This window comes from Rattus norvegicus, chromosome 3 (genome assembly GCF_021556685.1).
Source record: "Rattus norvegicus strain SHRSP/BbbUtx chromosome 3, alternate assembly SHRSP_T2T, whole genome shotgun sequence".
NCBI classification, from domain to species: domain Eukaryota; kingdom Metazoa; phylum Chordata; class Mammalia; order Rodentia; family Muridae; genus Rattus; species Rattus norvegicus.
The window spans coordinates 99,225,106-99,244,023 of NC_141536.1; the positions used below are offsets into that span (position 1 = coordinate 99,225,106).

The 18,918-nt window shown below is 41.1% G+C and overlaps 1 protein-coding gene across 3 annotated transcripts in view; it reads right to left on the minus strand.

The window, feature by feature from the left end:
- Ryr3 (ryanodine receptor 3) overlaps positions 1-18,918 on the minus strand; it is a 553,860-nt gene that overhangs the window by 325,604 nt on the left and 209,338 nt on the right. For all 3 annotated transcript variants that reach the window (XR_015684544.1, XR_015684543.1, XM_087655160.1), the window contains exons 4-5: positions 6,990-7,064; positions 3,991-4,069 (exon numbers count right to left, since the gene is read on the minus strand). Coding sequence is in view for 1 of the 3 variants with exons in the window: in XM_087655160.1 (XP_087511286.1) it covers positions 3,991-4,069; positions 6,990-7,064 (154 nt within the window). In the remaining 2 variants the exon portion in view is untranslated. The remainder of the gene's footprint in view (positions 1-3,990; positions 4,070-6,989; positions 7,065-18,918) is intronic.

Consider the following 18,918-nt stretch of genomic DNA (forward strand, 5'->3'; position numbering starts at 1 on the left):
CAAAGAAGTGCAGACCGACAGGAGCCGGATGTAGATCGCTCCTGAGAGACACAGCCAGAATACAGCAAATATAGAGGCGAATGCCAGCAGCAAACCACTGAACTGAGAATAGGTCCCCTATTGAAGGAATCAGAGAAAGAACTGGAAGAGCTTGAAGGGGCTCGAGACCCCAAAAGTACAACAATGCCAAGCAACCAGAGCTTCCAGGGACTAAGCCACTACCTAAAGACTATACATGGACTGACCCTGGACTCTGACCCCATAGGTAGCAATGAATATCCTAGTAAGAGCACCAGTGGAAGGGGAAGCCCTGGGTCCTGCTAAGACTGAACCCCCAGTGAACTAGTCTATGGGGGGAGGGCGGCAATAGGGGGAGGGTTGGGAGGGGAACACCCATAAGGAAGGAGAGGGGGGAGGGGGATGTTTGCCCGGAAACCGGGAAAGGGAATAACACTCGAAATGTATATAAGAAATACTCAAGTTAATAAAAAAAAAATAAAAAAAAAACTATAATTTAAAAAAAAAAAAAAAAAGAATATGAAGAGATAATGTGACCGAACCTAATAAGCTGGGGACATTCTTGGTCAATGGGAAAGCTTGGAAGTGAATCCACGGTTTAATCACAGAAGACAAAACAAATTAGTACAAAGCCTTAAAGCAATAAAATAAACTTGACTACAGTGCACCGTGCAGGTTATTTACAAATATGTGACAGTAGTTATATCAATGTAGTTATCGCTTTGGCTTTTATGTAAAAACAGATACGAACATGCTGAAAATGTAAGGAAGGAGGACGAACGGTGAAGAGTGCAGCGTAACAATAAAACTTTATCAAAGCACGAGTAGATAAACCTAGTCTAGAAAGAATAATGAAATGGCAGTATATACATATTTCCATAAACAACAGCAAGCAATACTAGAAGAACCAAACACAGATGCCCGAGGCAGGGCCTAGAGGCAGGAGCACATATTTTTAATAAACATCAGAGTACCATTTATCTTTTAAAATTATGTGTAGGTGTTTGATTAAAATTTAAAATGCGTTATAAAAGAATATGACCTTTACACTAAGAGTGAAGAGTGATGAGTATAAACTCTGGGGTCCATGAGAGGGCTTCCGGCAGGAAGAGCATCACAAAGGGAATCCACAAAAGACAGAGGGATGCTTTCCTGCCACTTCTCTTGTCACTGGAGCTGTTCCCTGTACTCCGTGTGGACCAACCAGTCACTGGCTCCAAAATGCAAGGCAGCACTTGCAGAATGTGTACGATGCCATTTTTACATCCGTTTCTTCATAAATCTGAATTCTAAATGTATGCCCAAATACTGAAATCAAAACCTTAAAGGTGTGAAGAACTGAGCAAGCAGACTCACGCGTACACTGATTATTCAGTCTGTTAAAGCCAGAAATTTACCAGTGTGTAGGTTAAAAAACAAATCAGACTTCGGGTAAAACATCCAACCCTAATCTATTTCTTCACATGTTCTCCTTGACATCCAGCACAGCTAAGGCTCAGCCTGCTTCTTCCTAACTCCAAAGGGGTTTCTGTGCTAAAGAACATTTACAGGACTGCGTGCTAAAGAACTAGGATTCTACCCTGGCAGATTCCGTGTGACCCCTCTTCATGACAGGTCTCATCCCAGAAAACCCCAGTTGTTAATGGTGGAAGCCAGTGCATTCTTCAGACAAGGAGAATATGATCTACACACATGTCAGCTTCTGAGGAGCCTGTTTGAACCTGGCCCGGCTACTGTAGCTACTAGGTCTGCTGTCTCCCAAGTTCCTACAAATTCTGTTTCCAGGGACTCAGAAAGCACCTTCTGAAATGACTACCAGAATCCACTTCTGCTCCTTTTCATTAGAGGCTCCAATAGTGCATTAAGTACATTTTCTGAACTCTTTTCCAGAATTTGGTATTTCTCCATCCTTTCCCAACTTTCAGAAAATATAACACCATTTCACTGCTTTATAAATAGAAGGACTATATATGATTTTTCTCATTGTATGCTCCAAGATTGGCATCTGGCTTATACAGAGAGGCCAACTCACATTCATACAGTGACATTTCACTCAATTTGTAATTTTTAGCCAAGATTGACAACATTTTTAGAGGAAATTATACTTGAAGAAAGACACATAAGCTGAAAACAAAGAAACCCCAAATATAATTCACACACAATCTTATTTTAGGGATGGGGCAAGGTCACAACAGTCAGAGATAAGCCCTAGCTTTTTCTGCATACAATGGGAGAGGACACTTCTGTGTAGACCACGGAACCAGTGGGGGCACATGCATAGGATTCTGCTCGTTTCCTGGTCATCACAAAATCAGAGATCTGAATCCTTGGTTGATAAGCTGGCCTCATTTTAGAACAATAGCATAGACTTCTTTCTTTGGAGGTGTAACATCAGAACGGCCATTTTGTTAGTGGGAGATGCCATAATTCGAGGAACTATATTTCAAACACAATTTCTGAGTTCCCACAGTGATCTTACTTCCATGGTCTCTCTTACCACAGCCTGGTTACTTTTGAAACCCTGATTGTAGTCTGATTCTACTCAGTATCCTGCCAGCAAATCCTTATTTGTCTTGAAGTCATCCAAATCTGTTTCTGTTGCTGGTAACCATACCTCCTAATCGGTAATGGAATTACCGATTCCATTACCTATCCAGAGCAGAAATTCTATATGCAGTGCTCTTGACAGATGCTCCAATTGTCCATACATGTTTCCAGCCACAGAGAGCATGCTGTGTCTTGTCTAACTGTTCCTCTGATGCTTAACAAAGCATTATCCTTCACCAAAGTGAAATATGTCTTGTTTCAACTTCTATCTGCTCTGTTGGTCTTCAGAATATCCCCCAGGAAACCGGTATTTTCTTGGTAGTGTAGCTTTTAAAATAGCTTTCCTGGGCATCTGTCCTTTATTTCTGGATTCCAGAGAGAGCTGGTATCATTTTGGCTACCACCTGTCTTGGTACCCACTTCTAAAAGGAATTTGCTATGTAGCTTAGACTAGCCTTAAACCTACTAGGTAGCCCATGGTGACCTTGAACTCATAATTCTCCTTTATCAGCCTCCATAGTACCATTATCAGAGGCATGTACCACTCTGTCTGGATGATTATATGTATATGTATGTATGTATGTATGTATGTATGTATGTATGCATGCATGTATGTATGTATGTATGTATGTATATAATTACTTTATTTGCATACTTGTATATGCAGAATAGGAGTGGTTTCCAATGTATTTGATACTTTGAAGAAGACAAATGACATTGGATTATTCATTGTGAAATTTAAGGAAAAAACCTCTCTTTTGAACTAATTCTATCACAAAAGTCTTAAGTTTAGATCTAGCATACTGACATTTTATCATCGTTTTTTCAATTATCTGACAATCAGGCTTTTTGGTTGTTGTTGATATATTTACTTTCTGCCAAAAAGTAAAACCCACAACATCTCTCCCCTACAGAGTTAAGTTTTATATGAGGTATTTTAAGTAATAACCTAAGTAAACCTGTAGAAAAATATACAGTAAGAATACTGGAGATGCGCTGGGAGGATCAAACAGGCTGGTGGGCATCGCTGACACGAGGGAAGCTGGTTTGAGAATGGCTTGTTTGCAGAATACAAAGGTCCCAGGTCTCTAAACGCCGTGTTTCACTATTATGAAGTCATTTTTATTTGTTGCCTTAGCAGTTACTCATACCTTCAGTCCCCACGAACCAAACTGTCTATTTACAGTAGTAATCCATTAGAGCAGTTTCAGCTCTCAGGCTTCAAACATCACACCGCCCCTGCCTGAGTACCCAGGTTTTCATGCTTCACACAGCTTCCCTCGATTCAGCCTCAGAGGGTTTAAATCAGTTTTATATTTTTGACCTTGCTGATGTACAATTCCAAATGGGTGACATGTTCAGCATCTCTCTCAAAAATTCTTAGCATCAGACCCCACCAGACCGAGACTGGGAATGGCAACTTACCTGTGGCATGTTCCCGCAGACCTACATCAAAGGCAAGTTTATCCGTCTGGGATCTTGACGTGGTCAAGCACGTTAGATACTGTGGAGTAAGAGCACATGAGCACTTGCTAGGAGTCACACCCTTTCACCAGTTTCTGGCACTACCACTAGATAACCTCTCACTGATTGCAAAAAGGGGTCGGGGGAGGTTCCACATTGGAAAGTTAACTGACATTATCCTTTTGGAAAATTTTTTTGTCTTAAATCTAAAATCTCAAAGACACGCTGATCTTATGGTTTAGTAGTTTCTAGGATTCTAGACAGTAAAATTGCAATATTCAATACATTTTAGTTGAAAGGTATTCCAAGAAACTTTTAATACCTTGAACTCAAGAACAATATAAATGGAACAGTAGTGACCAGCAGTGAAGAAGCAGCTGGATCAATGTTGGTTCTTCTGTTTTAGGAACTACTGTGCCATTAAGAGTACTGATGAAGAACGTGGACATAGCAAATAACTTTATTTTTATAAGATGGTAAGCCTAGAAGTCACATAAAAGAGCACATTTGTATAATTGACACGTACACAATACTTTAATGTGTAACACACTATTAGAACGAATTCCATTGGAATAATTATAAAAATAGTGCTTGGATAAGTAAGGTGGATGGAAGAGGCTGGGAAATCAGATAGTCCCCTCCACTTCTTCTAATTAATATTTGTTAAGAACTTCATACATAAGTACTGCATGTGTTTCATTCCTGCCCCTCCCCCTCCAAGTCTTTCCACATGGCCTTCTAAATTCATGACCTCTTCTTCTATTATTTTGGTTACACACACACACACACACACACACACACACACACACACACACACACATATATATATATATATATGTATGCATGCTTGCATGTATACATGCATGCACACACCCTCCCCGGACATGCATATATAATTTACTGAGTCCATGTGTCCAGGACTTGGGGTTAGACTGCCAATGTGGGACTTTGTTCTTTGACCAGATCAGTTTTTCTCACTTAGCAGTCATTAGCCACCTGTAGATCTTCATCTAGGGCAGTGGTTCTCAACCTTCAATGTGTGACCCTTTGATACAGTTGCTCCTGTTGTGATCGCCATCATAAAATTACTTTATTGCTACTTCATAACTACAAATATGCTACTGTTGTGAATCATAATATAAATATCTGTGTTTTTGAATGGTCTTCAGCAACTGCCATGAAAATGCCATTTGACCCCAAGGGGTTGTGGCCCACTGAGAACCACTGATCTAGGGGATGGGCCCCTGTGGGAATTCCCCTGGCCATGGTGCCGTATTAACTGCTACTGCTACTAGTTTTATTTGTTTTAAATCTCCTGAGTTTTTTTAACCTCTCAAAATAACATTTATCCCTTTCTGTGGATTTTGATAAGAGATATGCAGGTGAAACTTTTAGAATGTTTTTAAAAGCAGCTTAACAAAGGAAACAAACCGGGGCCTTTTCCTTGGCTTCTTTGCTAATGGCACAGTGGTATAGGCTGGAATTAGAGTGCGAGGGAAAGAAGCACAGGCGCACTTCTAGATGTCTGGCAGCGGGTGGAAAATTATCACATTATAAAATGTCTTATTTCGTAGGCTTTATTCCGAAGCCACTTTTAAAAAGCCAACGCAGAGTTTATGTTAATATGGAGTGGTTTGTTTTTTTTTTTTAATTTCCTTGAGTGAATTGAACATCTCTACCAAGCTGCTAGCTGCTAGTTTTGAGAGCCCTGGGGGGTATACTGGTTCAAGACTTATGTATTCTATCTGGGTAGAAAAACACATTTTAGGGTCTCATTTGCTCTCTACATGAGCAACAGATTCTAAAAGGTGATCACCTCTCCTGTCCAGAGAATGCCAGTAAAATGGTTCCCCAGTCAAACCTGCCCCAGTACTTAGATACAGTTTTGTTCTGCCCTTCACCATGAAGGACTAAAGCAGTGAGTGTTCAGTCTGAAAGGTCAACGCTGTACCAGCAGCGTTCAGACAAAATATGCTGCAGCAAATCAATTATTCAAGAAGCAGCTGCTGATCACGCCACAATTTGATAGTCCAAGCTTGGAGAAGAACTTCTCATGAAGAACATGTGTAAGTGCGTGAAAATAAGCATCAGCCTCCCTATTCCCATCCCACTGCTAAGGTCATATGTTGCCATGCCAACTCTTTAGGTGAGTGCTGGGGCTCTGAACTCAGGTCCTCATGTTTGCCCATTTAGCATATCAGTTTTATTAGGGTTAGAAAATGACCATTCTTCCTTATACCAATGGCATTCGAAGATTATGTACTTGGGAGTTAACAGAAAATACTGTTAGAGTCAGTTCACTTTACACTAAATTGACATCACAACATTCTTAATAACTCTCTGCAAAACATTGGTAGCATATGCATTTTCCAAGTTATATTTATTATATTATTGCATGGTTTTCATTCCAAGCTCTTGTTTTCCAAGTTAGGCTGAATTCTTCCTATTCTAGTATTCTGGTTTTAAATCCCTGATTAGTTATAGCCTGGACCAGTTTTCTGTGATTGCCTCATCCATTATCTTCCCCCTGCCACTGGATTAGCATAATACCGTCAAATTCTTCCAAGGACTGAAGGCCCTGGACATGACTCCATTTCTTTAGCTGTGTACAAAGTAGAGAAATGTCACACAATTCCCATTTGATTTTTTTTCTTTGTAGACTAAATAAATCAATTACTCCACAGTTCATTTGATCAGTCATGCATTCAAGAAATATTTACTGGGTACCCAGTATGTGAAAGTACTGTACATGGTGGGGTTACACTTGCTGAATTTTAAAGAAAACGAACAGCTCTTTTCCTCACTCAGTGGGTCACATACTCAGCAAACAGAAATTGCTGGAACTTGAGGGAAGTGATAAGAGGACAACAATGGGTTGAATTATTTATATTCTGAACTGCTCTCGGTGCTCATCCTTTCTTCCTCATGAATGGTGAAAGCTGTCATCTCCATGTCCTTACCATTCCACTGAAGGAGTGCCGCAGGAGAATTGCATGCCCGTAGAGCAGGGTCCTGTGGCTACCGCCTTGTGCTGCCTGTAGGAATGAGGAAGAAAACTGTCAGCACACACCAGCTGTGGCTTCCCTGGCAGAAAAGCAACACAATTTGGGAAGCAGACACCAAGAAAAATATTTATGGCAAAACTCCCAAAGAATTCATTCAAGAAGCACATGTCCAGCTGACTGATGGCGGAAGACTTGTGAGCACAGCCATGCGACATCCTTGGGCGAGGGCAGGGAGGCCTGCTGCTCTTCTCAGAATGGGCCTTTGCCCAGGATGAGCAGAACAGAAATGCAGAACTGTTCTACACTGGAAGCATGTGAAGGGGGTTGGAGGGGCTCTGCTTACCTTCCTTTGAAACTTCTCAGAAGCAGCCAGAATGAGAGAGAAACAAGTATGGAGTAACTCTAGCCTAGTGCGGGAGGATAACAGGGTAGATAGCAGTGATATGCACTCTGGGTCTTGCAGTCTTTGTTTTCCTTCTGGGTACTTGTGCTTTCTGCTCACCCAACTCAAATGGTCCTTTTTAATACAGATCTTACCAACCATGCATGACTCTGAAATCCAGGACTTTAAACAGTAACCAGTCCTGCAGAATAGTCCCCTTATGGAAAGACCCATGTGACTGCCTTCTCTGCCCTCCTCTGCTCATTCCTTTTGATGATTTGGTAGTGGTTGACTAACCAGAAGAGAGGAAGGTCACAGAAGATAAAATAGCCCAAAGGAAATCATGCCATTGGTGCCCAAGCTTCTGACTCTGATCAACACAGTGCTATGCTGAAATGAATAACATATGCTATGAAGCAAAGATCTAACTTATTTCAGTTACAAGTGGGTACAGAGAACAGTCAGCTGAAATTGACAAGTAAGAACAGATGTTTTGGTACTTACCTAGTTCTGACATCGTGCTAATTTATCTCCAGTTAGCATACTTTTTCAAAAACATCTCTTTGAAAAGAAGATGCTTGCTTTTCATAGTCTCTGTCCTCCCTAAACATGTACCAAGAGACTCCAAAGTCTGAGATAGCTACCAAGACAATCTGTGTGTGTGCGTGTGAGTGTGTGTATGTGTCTGTCTCTCTCTGTGTGAGTGTGTGTGTATGTGTGTGCCTCTCTGTATATATGTGCATGTATGTGTGCATGTATGTGCATGTGTAGGCCAGAAGTGGACATGGTTTGTCTTTATCAACCACCTTGTTGTTTTGAGATGGGATCTCTCCTTGAACTGACCAGTTGGCTGACCAGCCAGAGAGTTCCTAGTACCCTCCTGCCTCTTCCTCCCAATGCTGAGATTATAGGCACATGCTGCCATGCTTGGATTGTACATGTTTGGGATCTGAATTCAGGTTCATATGCTTGTATAGCAAGCACTTTACCCACTGAGGCATCTTCCATGGACCACTATCAGAGTAATTTTAGCATTTGACTTGTCTAGTCCCAAAGAATCTCTTATACACCCCATTCTTTCAGGGCTGCAGACTGGCTGCTCAAGGCACTGCCTGCAGTTTTATCCTGTCCATCCTGTCTCCTCCAGGCATGACAATGAGCGACATAGAGGACAAGAAGCAGGTGGTGGGGAGAGAAACAGAGGTCTGGATAATAAACAATAAGTGGTTTCATCTCAATTCTGTTTGAATTGCTCTGTCAAAGAGATATATTTCCCCATGTCATACAATGTGCCCAAAGAGAAAAAAAAGACAAACGTGGTATATAGAAAAGAAGCTGATAACTAAATATAAATGTGGCTGTGCTCTCCCTCCCCCTGCATATAGAGATATTTAAGTGTACTCAGACTTTAATACCATGTCGGATTACACAGCTCTTCACAATATTTCCAAATTTCATGAAATCATTCGCGCTAACTTCAGCTGTATTTACAAATGTGTCAACACCTTACATTAAAATTAGATATACTAAATCATTTCACATCTTATCTGTCTGACTGGAATTGTCCCTATATGAGCCTGTATGCTTAAAACTTAACTGATGCTTCCAGTGGCTCATCCTGAATGTACATACTCCCAACATGAACGAGTGACTGGATTCGGTGGCCTGCTATCACTGTGAGTCCGTTCTTTTCCAATTCTTCTGTGTTCCCATCAGCTCTGGAGTTATAAGGAACCCAGAGTTGCTGACTCTAAACAATATTATGGAGTAACTTGGGTTTCTTCTTTTCTGGTACTTCTAGAAACATTGATGGGACCTCATGTCTTTCATTATAATGCCACCAGAAAAAGAAAGGCTGCTCCCTGGAATTGAATGCAGTTTTGTTCTGATGACCCTCAGAGCCTCATGTTCTAGCCTCTGTCTCATATAAGACAGTAATTTCTTCATGCCAGGGCATTTCAGAATCACCATGCCCCCCCTTCACAGTTCTAGATTTAGCAGGCCTGGGGCTACCCTGAGAATCTGCATTTCTAACAAGGTCTAGATGATACTGATGCTGGTGGGCACAGGACAGTTACTTTTATAGAGGATTGGACGTTTCTGGAACTACTGTGTCAGAGGACTCTTCTATTATGATCACGTGTCATGGAGCACATGCTATGTATGTATAAGGTGCTTTACACACTACCACAGCATCCCCACAACAACCTGTCAGGATAGCAATGAGTGTCACGTTCCGGATGTGAGGAAGTGGTACTTAAAGAAGGTATCTTGCTATATGTGTCCAGCCAACACAATAGTACCACATCTGCTGGGTTAATGATGGATCTTAACCTCATTTTTTTAATATGTGCACAGTGACTGCACCAATGAGTAAAAATACAGAGACATCTTTCCTGGGGCTCATATAGCAGGAATCTAATTGGCTCAAATACTATGTTGGCACAGAACACAGAATGGCACACAGAACATATATTGCTTGATATTAACTACTGTTGCAATGATAATATCCCCATTTCACAGCCATGTGAACTGACACATATATTAAATCACATGCTCAAAATCAGACAGGTCCCGAGTGCAAAGTCTGGACTTAACAAAGGGTACTCAACCATGCACCACAGTATTTTCTTTTCTAAAGTGAGGTTGGGGAGATGACATTAACTGAAAATAAAATCAGGTTGCATGTAAAAACAGCATGCATGTTAAAGAAGTGAAACATGGAGTTTTGAATAGACCAAGAGGGTAAAGAGCATGTGTTACAGAATGTCTCTACTGCAAAGGCAAACCAACCACAGACCTAACATACAGATGGCCAGAAAGAGACAACACAGGTAGACTGTGTCTTAGGAGTGTGAGTCATACTTGAACATTTGCAGCCATTCAGTAGTTAGTGCGTTGCCTGTGGACAGGAAGAGCTGGTACAAAGAAGAATGTGGAGACAGGATAATCAAGACTCACTTCTCACTGTATGGACTGTGTTGCACAGCCATCAGGACACCATAGTAGTTTTGGAGAGGATGGTGTCACAGTGAAAACTGTTATCTTAGGAAGGGAAGTCAGAGTAGATGGAGGAGTGCAGCAGGGGCAGCAAGGATTACTTTCTCACTTGGTCTCTTTGACATGGTAGTCAGGGAGTGAGCAAACAAACGGGAGAAATGCAGTTCTTTACTCCTTCCCCTCAACCAATCTAAAACAAAGCCTGGTATCACTTTAAAAAGCATCCTTCAGACTTTAGCTGTGCTGTCAACTTTGGAAAAAAGTATCCCCGTTTACTGTGTTGAGTTGGCACTGTACAGAAATTAACAGCCATATTGGTCTAGAAATGTTGAACTTAAGTTTTTTCCATTTGTACAGGGGTAACGCACTGTATTAAATATGTAAGGTCTTATCTACGTGGGTTTGATTACAAAAACTAATAAAGTATTCTCTAAATAAAAAAAAAAAAAGCATCCTTCAGACAAATGCTCAGCCACCCACTGCTCCTTGTCCTTGAGACCACATTGTGTCTCATCTGGCCTATGGTAACAACCTCCAAAATGTCCCTGCTTGAGTAAGTTGCGGGTTAATGTTACAGCCAAAAGCCATTCTGTCCAAAGCTGTAAACCACAGCTCTACTTTCTTGCTACAAACCCTCCAGTGCCTTGCTATCAAGTTAGAAGTCTGATGCCCCTACTATAGTGTCTAATTCTCTTTATCAGGACTGTAAATTATTCCCTGAGAGGCCACACAGTGACTATGTTAGGTTCCATTATCTCTCTCACGGTTAGCAGTCACTGCTCACATAGTTTTTAAAAAGAATTTGTTCAAAATGTATAAGGCATTTTTACCTTAGCATATGGTACAAATAGATACTCAGGCTGAATTTGACTGCCTGTCACCAAAACTTACCCTACCTGAGCTGGCCCCCTTACACCACTCTGACTTCATGTATCAGAAACACATTTCCCTTTGCTTCTGACTTCTAGCCATTCTGACAGCTCTACACTTCTTAGATAATCTGGCTCCTACCACATGCCTTTCTTTCTCCTCAGGATGTCTTCCATTGTTCTCACAGCCTACTTCTACCTTCTATTCACTTCTCCAACCAGAATGTCTCACTACAGAAGTCTCCTCCACCACTCTTAACAAGAAGACAGTTTCTCTCCATCACTGCCTTCTGCTTTATTAGGATCTGATGCTAATTCATAAGTTAATTTTGTTATGTATCTGTTCTTCCTTCCCCTAGAAATAAAGCAACCTCCATGATCATTCAAACTGAAATGTTGTGTCTCTGTTATTTCAATGCCATTTGCATCAGTATCAGATGAATTGGAGACACCACATAATTCCTAGATGAATGAATAAACAATTGGTGAATGTTGCCCTTGGGACTTCATTTCGCATATAAAAAAAAAGAGGCATAGGGATTTAAAAAGCTTCCCATGGTTGCCTTGAAAGTATGAGTTGGAATCTGAACTTGGTGCTAAGAACACATTCTATGAACTCTCTTGATATCAGCTCTGGACTAGTACTTCAGGAAAGACATAACATCTATGGAGCAGTAAAAATTATTAAAAATCCAGGCCTGGGGTTTCTATCCTGCCTTAGGTTATTAAGTTCCCAGATAAAAAACTTGCATATATATTTACAATATGCCCTAAACAACACAAGAGCTGGGCAGCTGCCTACTCTCTATGGCATTAGAACCTACTTTCCTATCAATAACTGTTTACTATGTCCTATCAGGGCTGCTCTTAACTCCAATTGGCCAGCCCACCTGGCCACATTTTGATGGCTCAGCTAACCCATGACAGTGTCTCCTTCTTTCCTTCACATTCTTCTTCCTTGTGGTCCCAAGCTTGGAAAACCTAAATCCTACCTACATCTTTTCTGTCCAGCTATTGGTAATGGGCATCTTTACTTACCAATCGCAATTAACTGGGGGCAGGGTCACTCGGTGTCTTCCTGCAGACTCTCCTACCTTTGGGGCAACCAGTCTTAGGGGCCCCAAATTAGCATTAGAATACAAGCAGCAATAGGCCAAACCACTTCAAGGTAGTGCCTACACCTCAAGGCTATGAGACGTCCATTGGGTGGTATCATCATACCTGCCTTGATTGTCTTTGAATGTCACCACTGGCAGAGAGATGGAGATACTCTGTGACATTAGGGTACACCAGGGAAAAACTGATAAAAAGAAGGCTTGTTTCTATGTCTAGAGGTAGAATGTTGTCCTAGAAACTTAATTCAATCACCTCACCTATAATTTCAAGATTAATGTTCAGTAATGACAGTTTTTGCAGTTTCCAAATAATGAATTAAACCAGAAATCACAACTATGGAGGCAGAAAGTCTGCCTTCTATTCAGCCAGGAATACTTCAAGACTGTTACATATCTAAACCAACTTGTTCTGCGATCTGAAATGCACATTTCTACTTTGGGGCCCCTAGGCCCTAAGAAGTATTCTAAGAAGACCACAGGATGACTCCCTGTTGAGTCTATCATGACCAACCACATTTCAAGGGATATATATATATATATATATATATATATATATATATATATATATATAAAGTTGCAACACAGAAGAGGTATTTGCACAGCACAGAAGGTATGAAGTTCCCCTTGATAAAAGAGAGCTAAATAATAACGGTGCCTTTTAAATACAGGACAATGAATAAGCTAAATAAACAAATGAATGGCAGGAATAAGTTAAAGCAGATAATCCCACAGAGTCAGCTAGAAAGGCTCAACTCATGGCTATTATACATTATTGAGATTTAATAGTCTGCTTATGTGAGTAGAACCTTTAAGGATAAACAAGAGTCATTATTGGGTAAAATTTCAGATACACTGTGGAAAGGTACCCTGCGGTATTCAGAATGGCAAAGGAATATTTGTAATCGTTTATTCTCCACAATTTTACTTATAGCTCTTGTGTAGTTTCAGTTAAGAGAGTAGCTTGTAGTTCAACAGAATTGTTAGTGAAATTAATGTTGAAATGTGAACAGTAAGGAATTTTGGTTCTGCAAGGGAACTTTTATAAAGTGCCTTTAAGCAAAATTGGCTAATACAACCTGCTCCAGAGTCACAAAGAAGCACTTTGCAGACATGGGCAGTCTGTACAGATCTAACAATGTGATCCACAATCTTTAAGGAGGCGGTTCCTATACAGAGAGAGGCAGAATTAAGCCATGTCTCCTGTGTGAGGCTAGGTTGATGTCATCATGCAGGTGACAAATCAGGCAAGTTAGGTCAAGGCCATGATTGGACAGTAAAAAACATAAGGTGGGGACAAAAGCTTTTGTAAGGTGGGAGAGAAGGAGAAGGGAGGAGAATCAAGATGGAGATGGGGAAGGATGACCCAGACCCAGGTGGTTTTGAATTGCCAAGGTAGCTGGGATGGATTTCTGTAGGCAAATGTATCTAATCTAGGTGGGCAGTCTATATCCTTATCAGTTGGTTGTAAGTTTACTGTGTGGATGTATTATGGATTGAGAATTTAACATATAAATTTGATTGTTGGGTTAATGTTTGTTGAGTCTGGATTTTACCAAGTTGCTGGAACCAAAGAGTTTGCAGCTAACAGAGAGCCAGAGATACTAATTAGAGATAAATTATAGACAGCTCCAGTGGCCCAGTGGCATGAGGGCGTGACTGCCAGGGCATGTGTGGAAACTGGTACTGCTCCTTTTTTATTTTTACTGCAACACTAGTGTACAATAAAATAGTCTACATCTTTTGCTGATGTAATAGTCAAGTACATCCTAGAACTTGCCTGTGCTCTGAAGTAACATGAGCATTCAAAGGAAACAAAAGGCAGATAAGACTCTATCCAAATCAGTGAGCACCAGAAAAGCAGAAACTGGAACACTTAATAGACTACACAAAGCTATTGTATCACAGTGACAAAGGCTCATATCTCACTGAAATGTGGTAGAAAACCAATCCTTGCCTAAAGAAGTACGCAAAAGCTATGCATAGATGATAGCTAACAGGATGAAGTGAAAACATGTGGACACACTGGAAAATTTCTTTCAACAATAAAAGAAGTTGCAATCCTATGATCTTGGCTATACCACTTTATATCTACAAAATGTGCAAAATCCGAAGGAAAGATGCTGTATGAATGGTAGTCTAGCTGATGCAAGCCTGAGTGTGGTAGCACCCACTATAACCCTTTGCTACACAATATGGTAGTATGTAAAAAGAGCCACAAAGACATCTATAACCTCTGTCATAGTAATTTTACTTCTGGGAATAATTCAAAAGGAGGCGAGGGCCTTACAATGGTTGCAAGAACACTGAAGGGAGCCTGACAAGAATCTAAATACGCAGCAGAAATTATCTAGTAAATCATGGGAATTCTTTAGGATGTTCTAGCTTGCAGCCATTAAAGGTTGCAATCACCAGGGGTAGGTAGAAACAGAAAATGTTATGATATGCTTTTATGACAAGATGCAGAATGCAAAGCATTTTCAAGTACTGCTTATACATACACAAAAATGATGAGAAAATCTATAAAAGTGAAATAGCCAGGACATAGAATATGGCTTAGCCAGACAAATGCTTGCCTTGTAAGCACAAGAACCAGAGCTTGATCTCTGGAACCCACACAAACTATGCTGCATGTGATACTGAATGGTTATAATCTCAGTGTGGGGAGTTAGGGGAAGGCAGAGTTCTGGGGCTTGCTAGACAGCCAGCATGTCATGCCTGGTGTGCTTCGTGTTTAATAAGAATCCTTATCAATAAGTAAGGCAATTGATTAATTAATGGTGGATAGTGTCTGAGGAACAACACCTAGGTTTTCCTCTGGCTTCCAAATGCATGTGCATGTGTATTTGAACACACACATTATGTATGTACACCTGCATACACATGTCCTCATCTACTCATGAAGAGGCACAAACATGCACACACATACATATACACCTGCCCATACACATACTCACACACATATGAACATGCGGATGCATATGCATGTTCAGCTGCATATACAGGTATTCACCCACACATGAACATTCATGCATGAATGAATATACGCATGCATGTGCACCAGTACACACAACTGATTAACCAGTCATGTTCATGGTTGCAGAACATGTACTGTATCCTGCTTTAAATTTTTCTTTACCACTCTTACTGAATCACCTTTTCAATAAAATTCATATGTGTGTGTATAAGGGAACGACATGCTGCATGTATGTAAAGAAATATACTTCTGTGAACATACTTCGTTTATTTGTAATCCTTTACTTGCTCAAGAGTGCAGTTTATTTACCGGGTGTCCTCAGTAAACGACTCAACCTGAAAGGCAGACAGGGTTGCCGTGCTACTCTGCTTGGTTTTAGACACTGGCTAGTATATACTCTAGAATGCTAGGCTCCAATCTGGTGTCACATGAAGACCTCAGAGAGAAAGTCTCCTTTGCAGACACATGTGCCATCCTTATTTTATTTTTCCCCCGAGTCTCAGCTCCAGATTCTGCAGGGGAAAATCTCTTGTCATGAGGTGCCCCCCAACTATGCATGGAACCCAACCCATTAGCTTCTCTGAATCTGCAGGTTCCTGTCTTTGGATCCCACTCTAGTTTCTGAGGATTTGCTTCTCCACAGTTCTGTGTTGCTCAGGGTTCCCCTGTGCAGTTAGCAGATGACAGACTTGTCTACAGCTACAGGCCTGAGGAACACCAAGTCTGGCCAGACTCCCAGACTTCAGTCCATCAAGCTGTCTTCTGTGAGGAAGAGAGAGATAGGAGTGAGCAATGCCTCAGGTCTGAGGATACCAAAGGAACCAATGAGAAGTTTCAGGTCTCAGCCTGCGAGTGAGTACCTGTGTATACAGCTGAGCATGCATATGCTTCTGCATGTTCATATGTGTATGAGTATGTGTATGGGCAGGTGTATATGTATGTGTATGCATGTGTGTGCCTCTTCATAAGTAGATGAGGACATATTCAGCCTGCAAATGCCTAGAAACCAGAACAAGTATTCCTCTCTAATTATAGTGAAAGACAGATGTTGCTAAAACACACTAGAACCCAGAAAGCACACTTCATAGACAGGAGGGACATTAGCACAGGTTAGTATGACTCATGATTAAGAGCCAGAGCCAGAAAATGAGACAGCAGAAGTATTTTACAGGAATCATAATTTCATCCTAAATCTGCGTGAACTCCAGGGAATCCAAATAAAGGGCACTTAACTTTCTTCTTCTTCACTGTCAGACCCTCCACTCAGCTATGGAACTGCCAAACTCTGTAAAGATATTCTCTCCCTTCTAAGGTTCTCTATCGTGGAGAATCAAAACGTGGCATGAGAGTAGACATCCATTTGCAATTTTACACTTTGATTTTCTACTCATTACAGTTGAGCCTGAGATGCTCGCTGCAGAAAGCAATGGGATGGAATCCTAAACTGTTTGCCTCCTTCATGTGGGGCACATCAGTCAAGGCAGTGCTAACTAGCCCTTTCCAGCAGTGGTTCTCAACCCGAGAGTTGTGACCTCCATAGGAGTCACATATTAGATATCCTGCATATCAGATGTTTATATCATGATTCATGATGGCAGCAAAATTACAACTGTGAAATAGCAATGAAATAATTATATGATTGGGGTCACCACAACATGAGGAACTATATTAAAGGGTCACAGCATTAGGAAGGTTGAAAACCACTGCTTTAGACAAAGGTACTTGAACGAAGGCCTTCATATTCTGGGCATCTTCCAGGGCCTCTTAGGATACCAATAACAATCTGAATCATGAGGTAGAATTTTAATGAAGTTCTGACAAGAGGAAGAAGGTACCAGCTTCCTGAATCCTACATTCAGAGCCTTCCCACTTAAGGGTAGCTGATGTGGAAGAATCATTAGGCTAGAACATACCTACAGTTACAATGGATGCTGCGTGTAAGGGGGAAAGGTCCAAGGTGACCACGATTCCATCTGGGTCTCAGCTGTTGTCCCAAAGGCAGTAAGGTGACTATGATCCTAGGGAACTTCACCTCTCTCGCCCCAGTGCTGTCTCTCACTGTCCCTTCATATGACAACACTGACGACACCTTGAAGACAGTGCAGAGAGGCTGGTCTCCTATAACTTCCCTTATTTTTAAATATAAGCATTTACTGCTGAACGAATTCAACAATCTTCCTCAATTCATGCCTGCCAATATATATCCCATTCACCATCCCCCTGCTTTATAGCTCACTGAATCCAGCCAACCCTTCCTCTTGAAAGCACCTAGGATAATGTTTCCTGGAAGAGAAGGTGGTCGGAGTATTTAGTTCATGTCATTAATTTTATAATACAATGAAAGCATTTTAAGACAGGAGAGACAAAGGCCAGAGTCTAATGTAAGAAACTGAGAATTCTGGGTCATTAGTGTCAATGGAATGTGGATATGAAAGTAAAGGAGTAAAACAATTTTAACAAAAAAGTAATTGGTTCACGTCTTTCCAAAGTATACTTGTCATTGGGCGCAGAAGCACAACAGCATGAGCAGGCTCTTCCAGGATGCCTACCTGGCATTCGTTATGCTTGGGTGTGGTCTATGGGGTAAGGTCTATGGGTCACTTAGAGACTGGTGATGTGGAGACAAAATTGGTTCTTCCTCTAAAACCAAATGCCCTGAGAAGGAAAAGCCCCTGGGTGCTGTACTCTTAAATCCTGATGGCATGACCAAAGGCAGCTAAGGAATCGTCCACATTTTTAAAGTTTTGGTTGGCAAAAGCATGGTGATAAAGTGCATGCGTATTAGGTCTGAAGCCTTGGGTTCAAGTCCCAAAGCCGACAAAGAGTTTGACTTCTAAGCACTGCAGTAGGCTTGTGCAGCCATTTTCGTGTCCCCTGTCCTGAGCTACTATGGCCGGCGAAATGGCACTGAGATCCATGGTAGTAGGCCTGGGTTGTGACAAGGATTATGCATGAACCAGGAGGTGCATATCGTTCACCAGTGGTGAGCAGGAGGCTGCTTGGGTTGGCTCTTCTAAGATGCTGCCACACTTTTCTCTGAGCATACATGCTACAGAGAAAGCAGACTGCTGGGATGCCGCTCTAACACACGGCTCTTACTGTGGCACCTTTAGAAAAACGAACTGACAGGAGACATTTGTCAAGATATTGATGACATTTATACTGATGACAAGTATACTTTGGAAAGAAATGAGCCAATTACATTTTTATTAGAATTAATTTTCCCCTTTCTTTCATATCTAACAAATTTTTTAGAAGTAGATACTGCCAAGTTCATTCTTCACATGAAAGGATCCATCAACCAGATTTGCTTTCAGTTACAGCCCTGGTTCTTAGATGAGCTCCTCATACTTAGAGCATTGGTGAAATAGTGGGCCAGTGCCATACAGGGCGAGAACCACGAGCTTTGCCCAATCATTTCCTTTTTTACCAAATTTAATGCATAACCAATATTTCCTTCCAAGAATCTAACATTGTAAGGACCATGAATTGAAAAATTTTAAAACTTTCTCTATCATTTTTCCCTACTAGAACATTAGTTTGT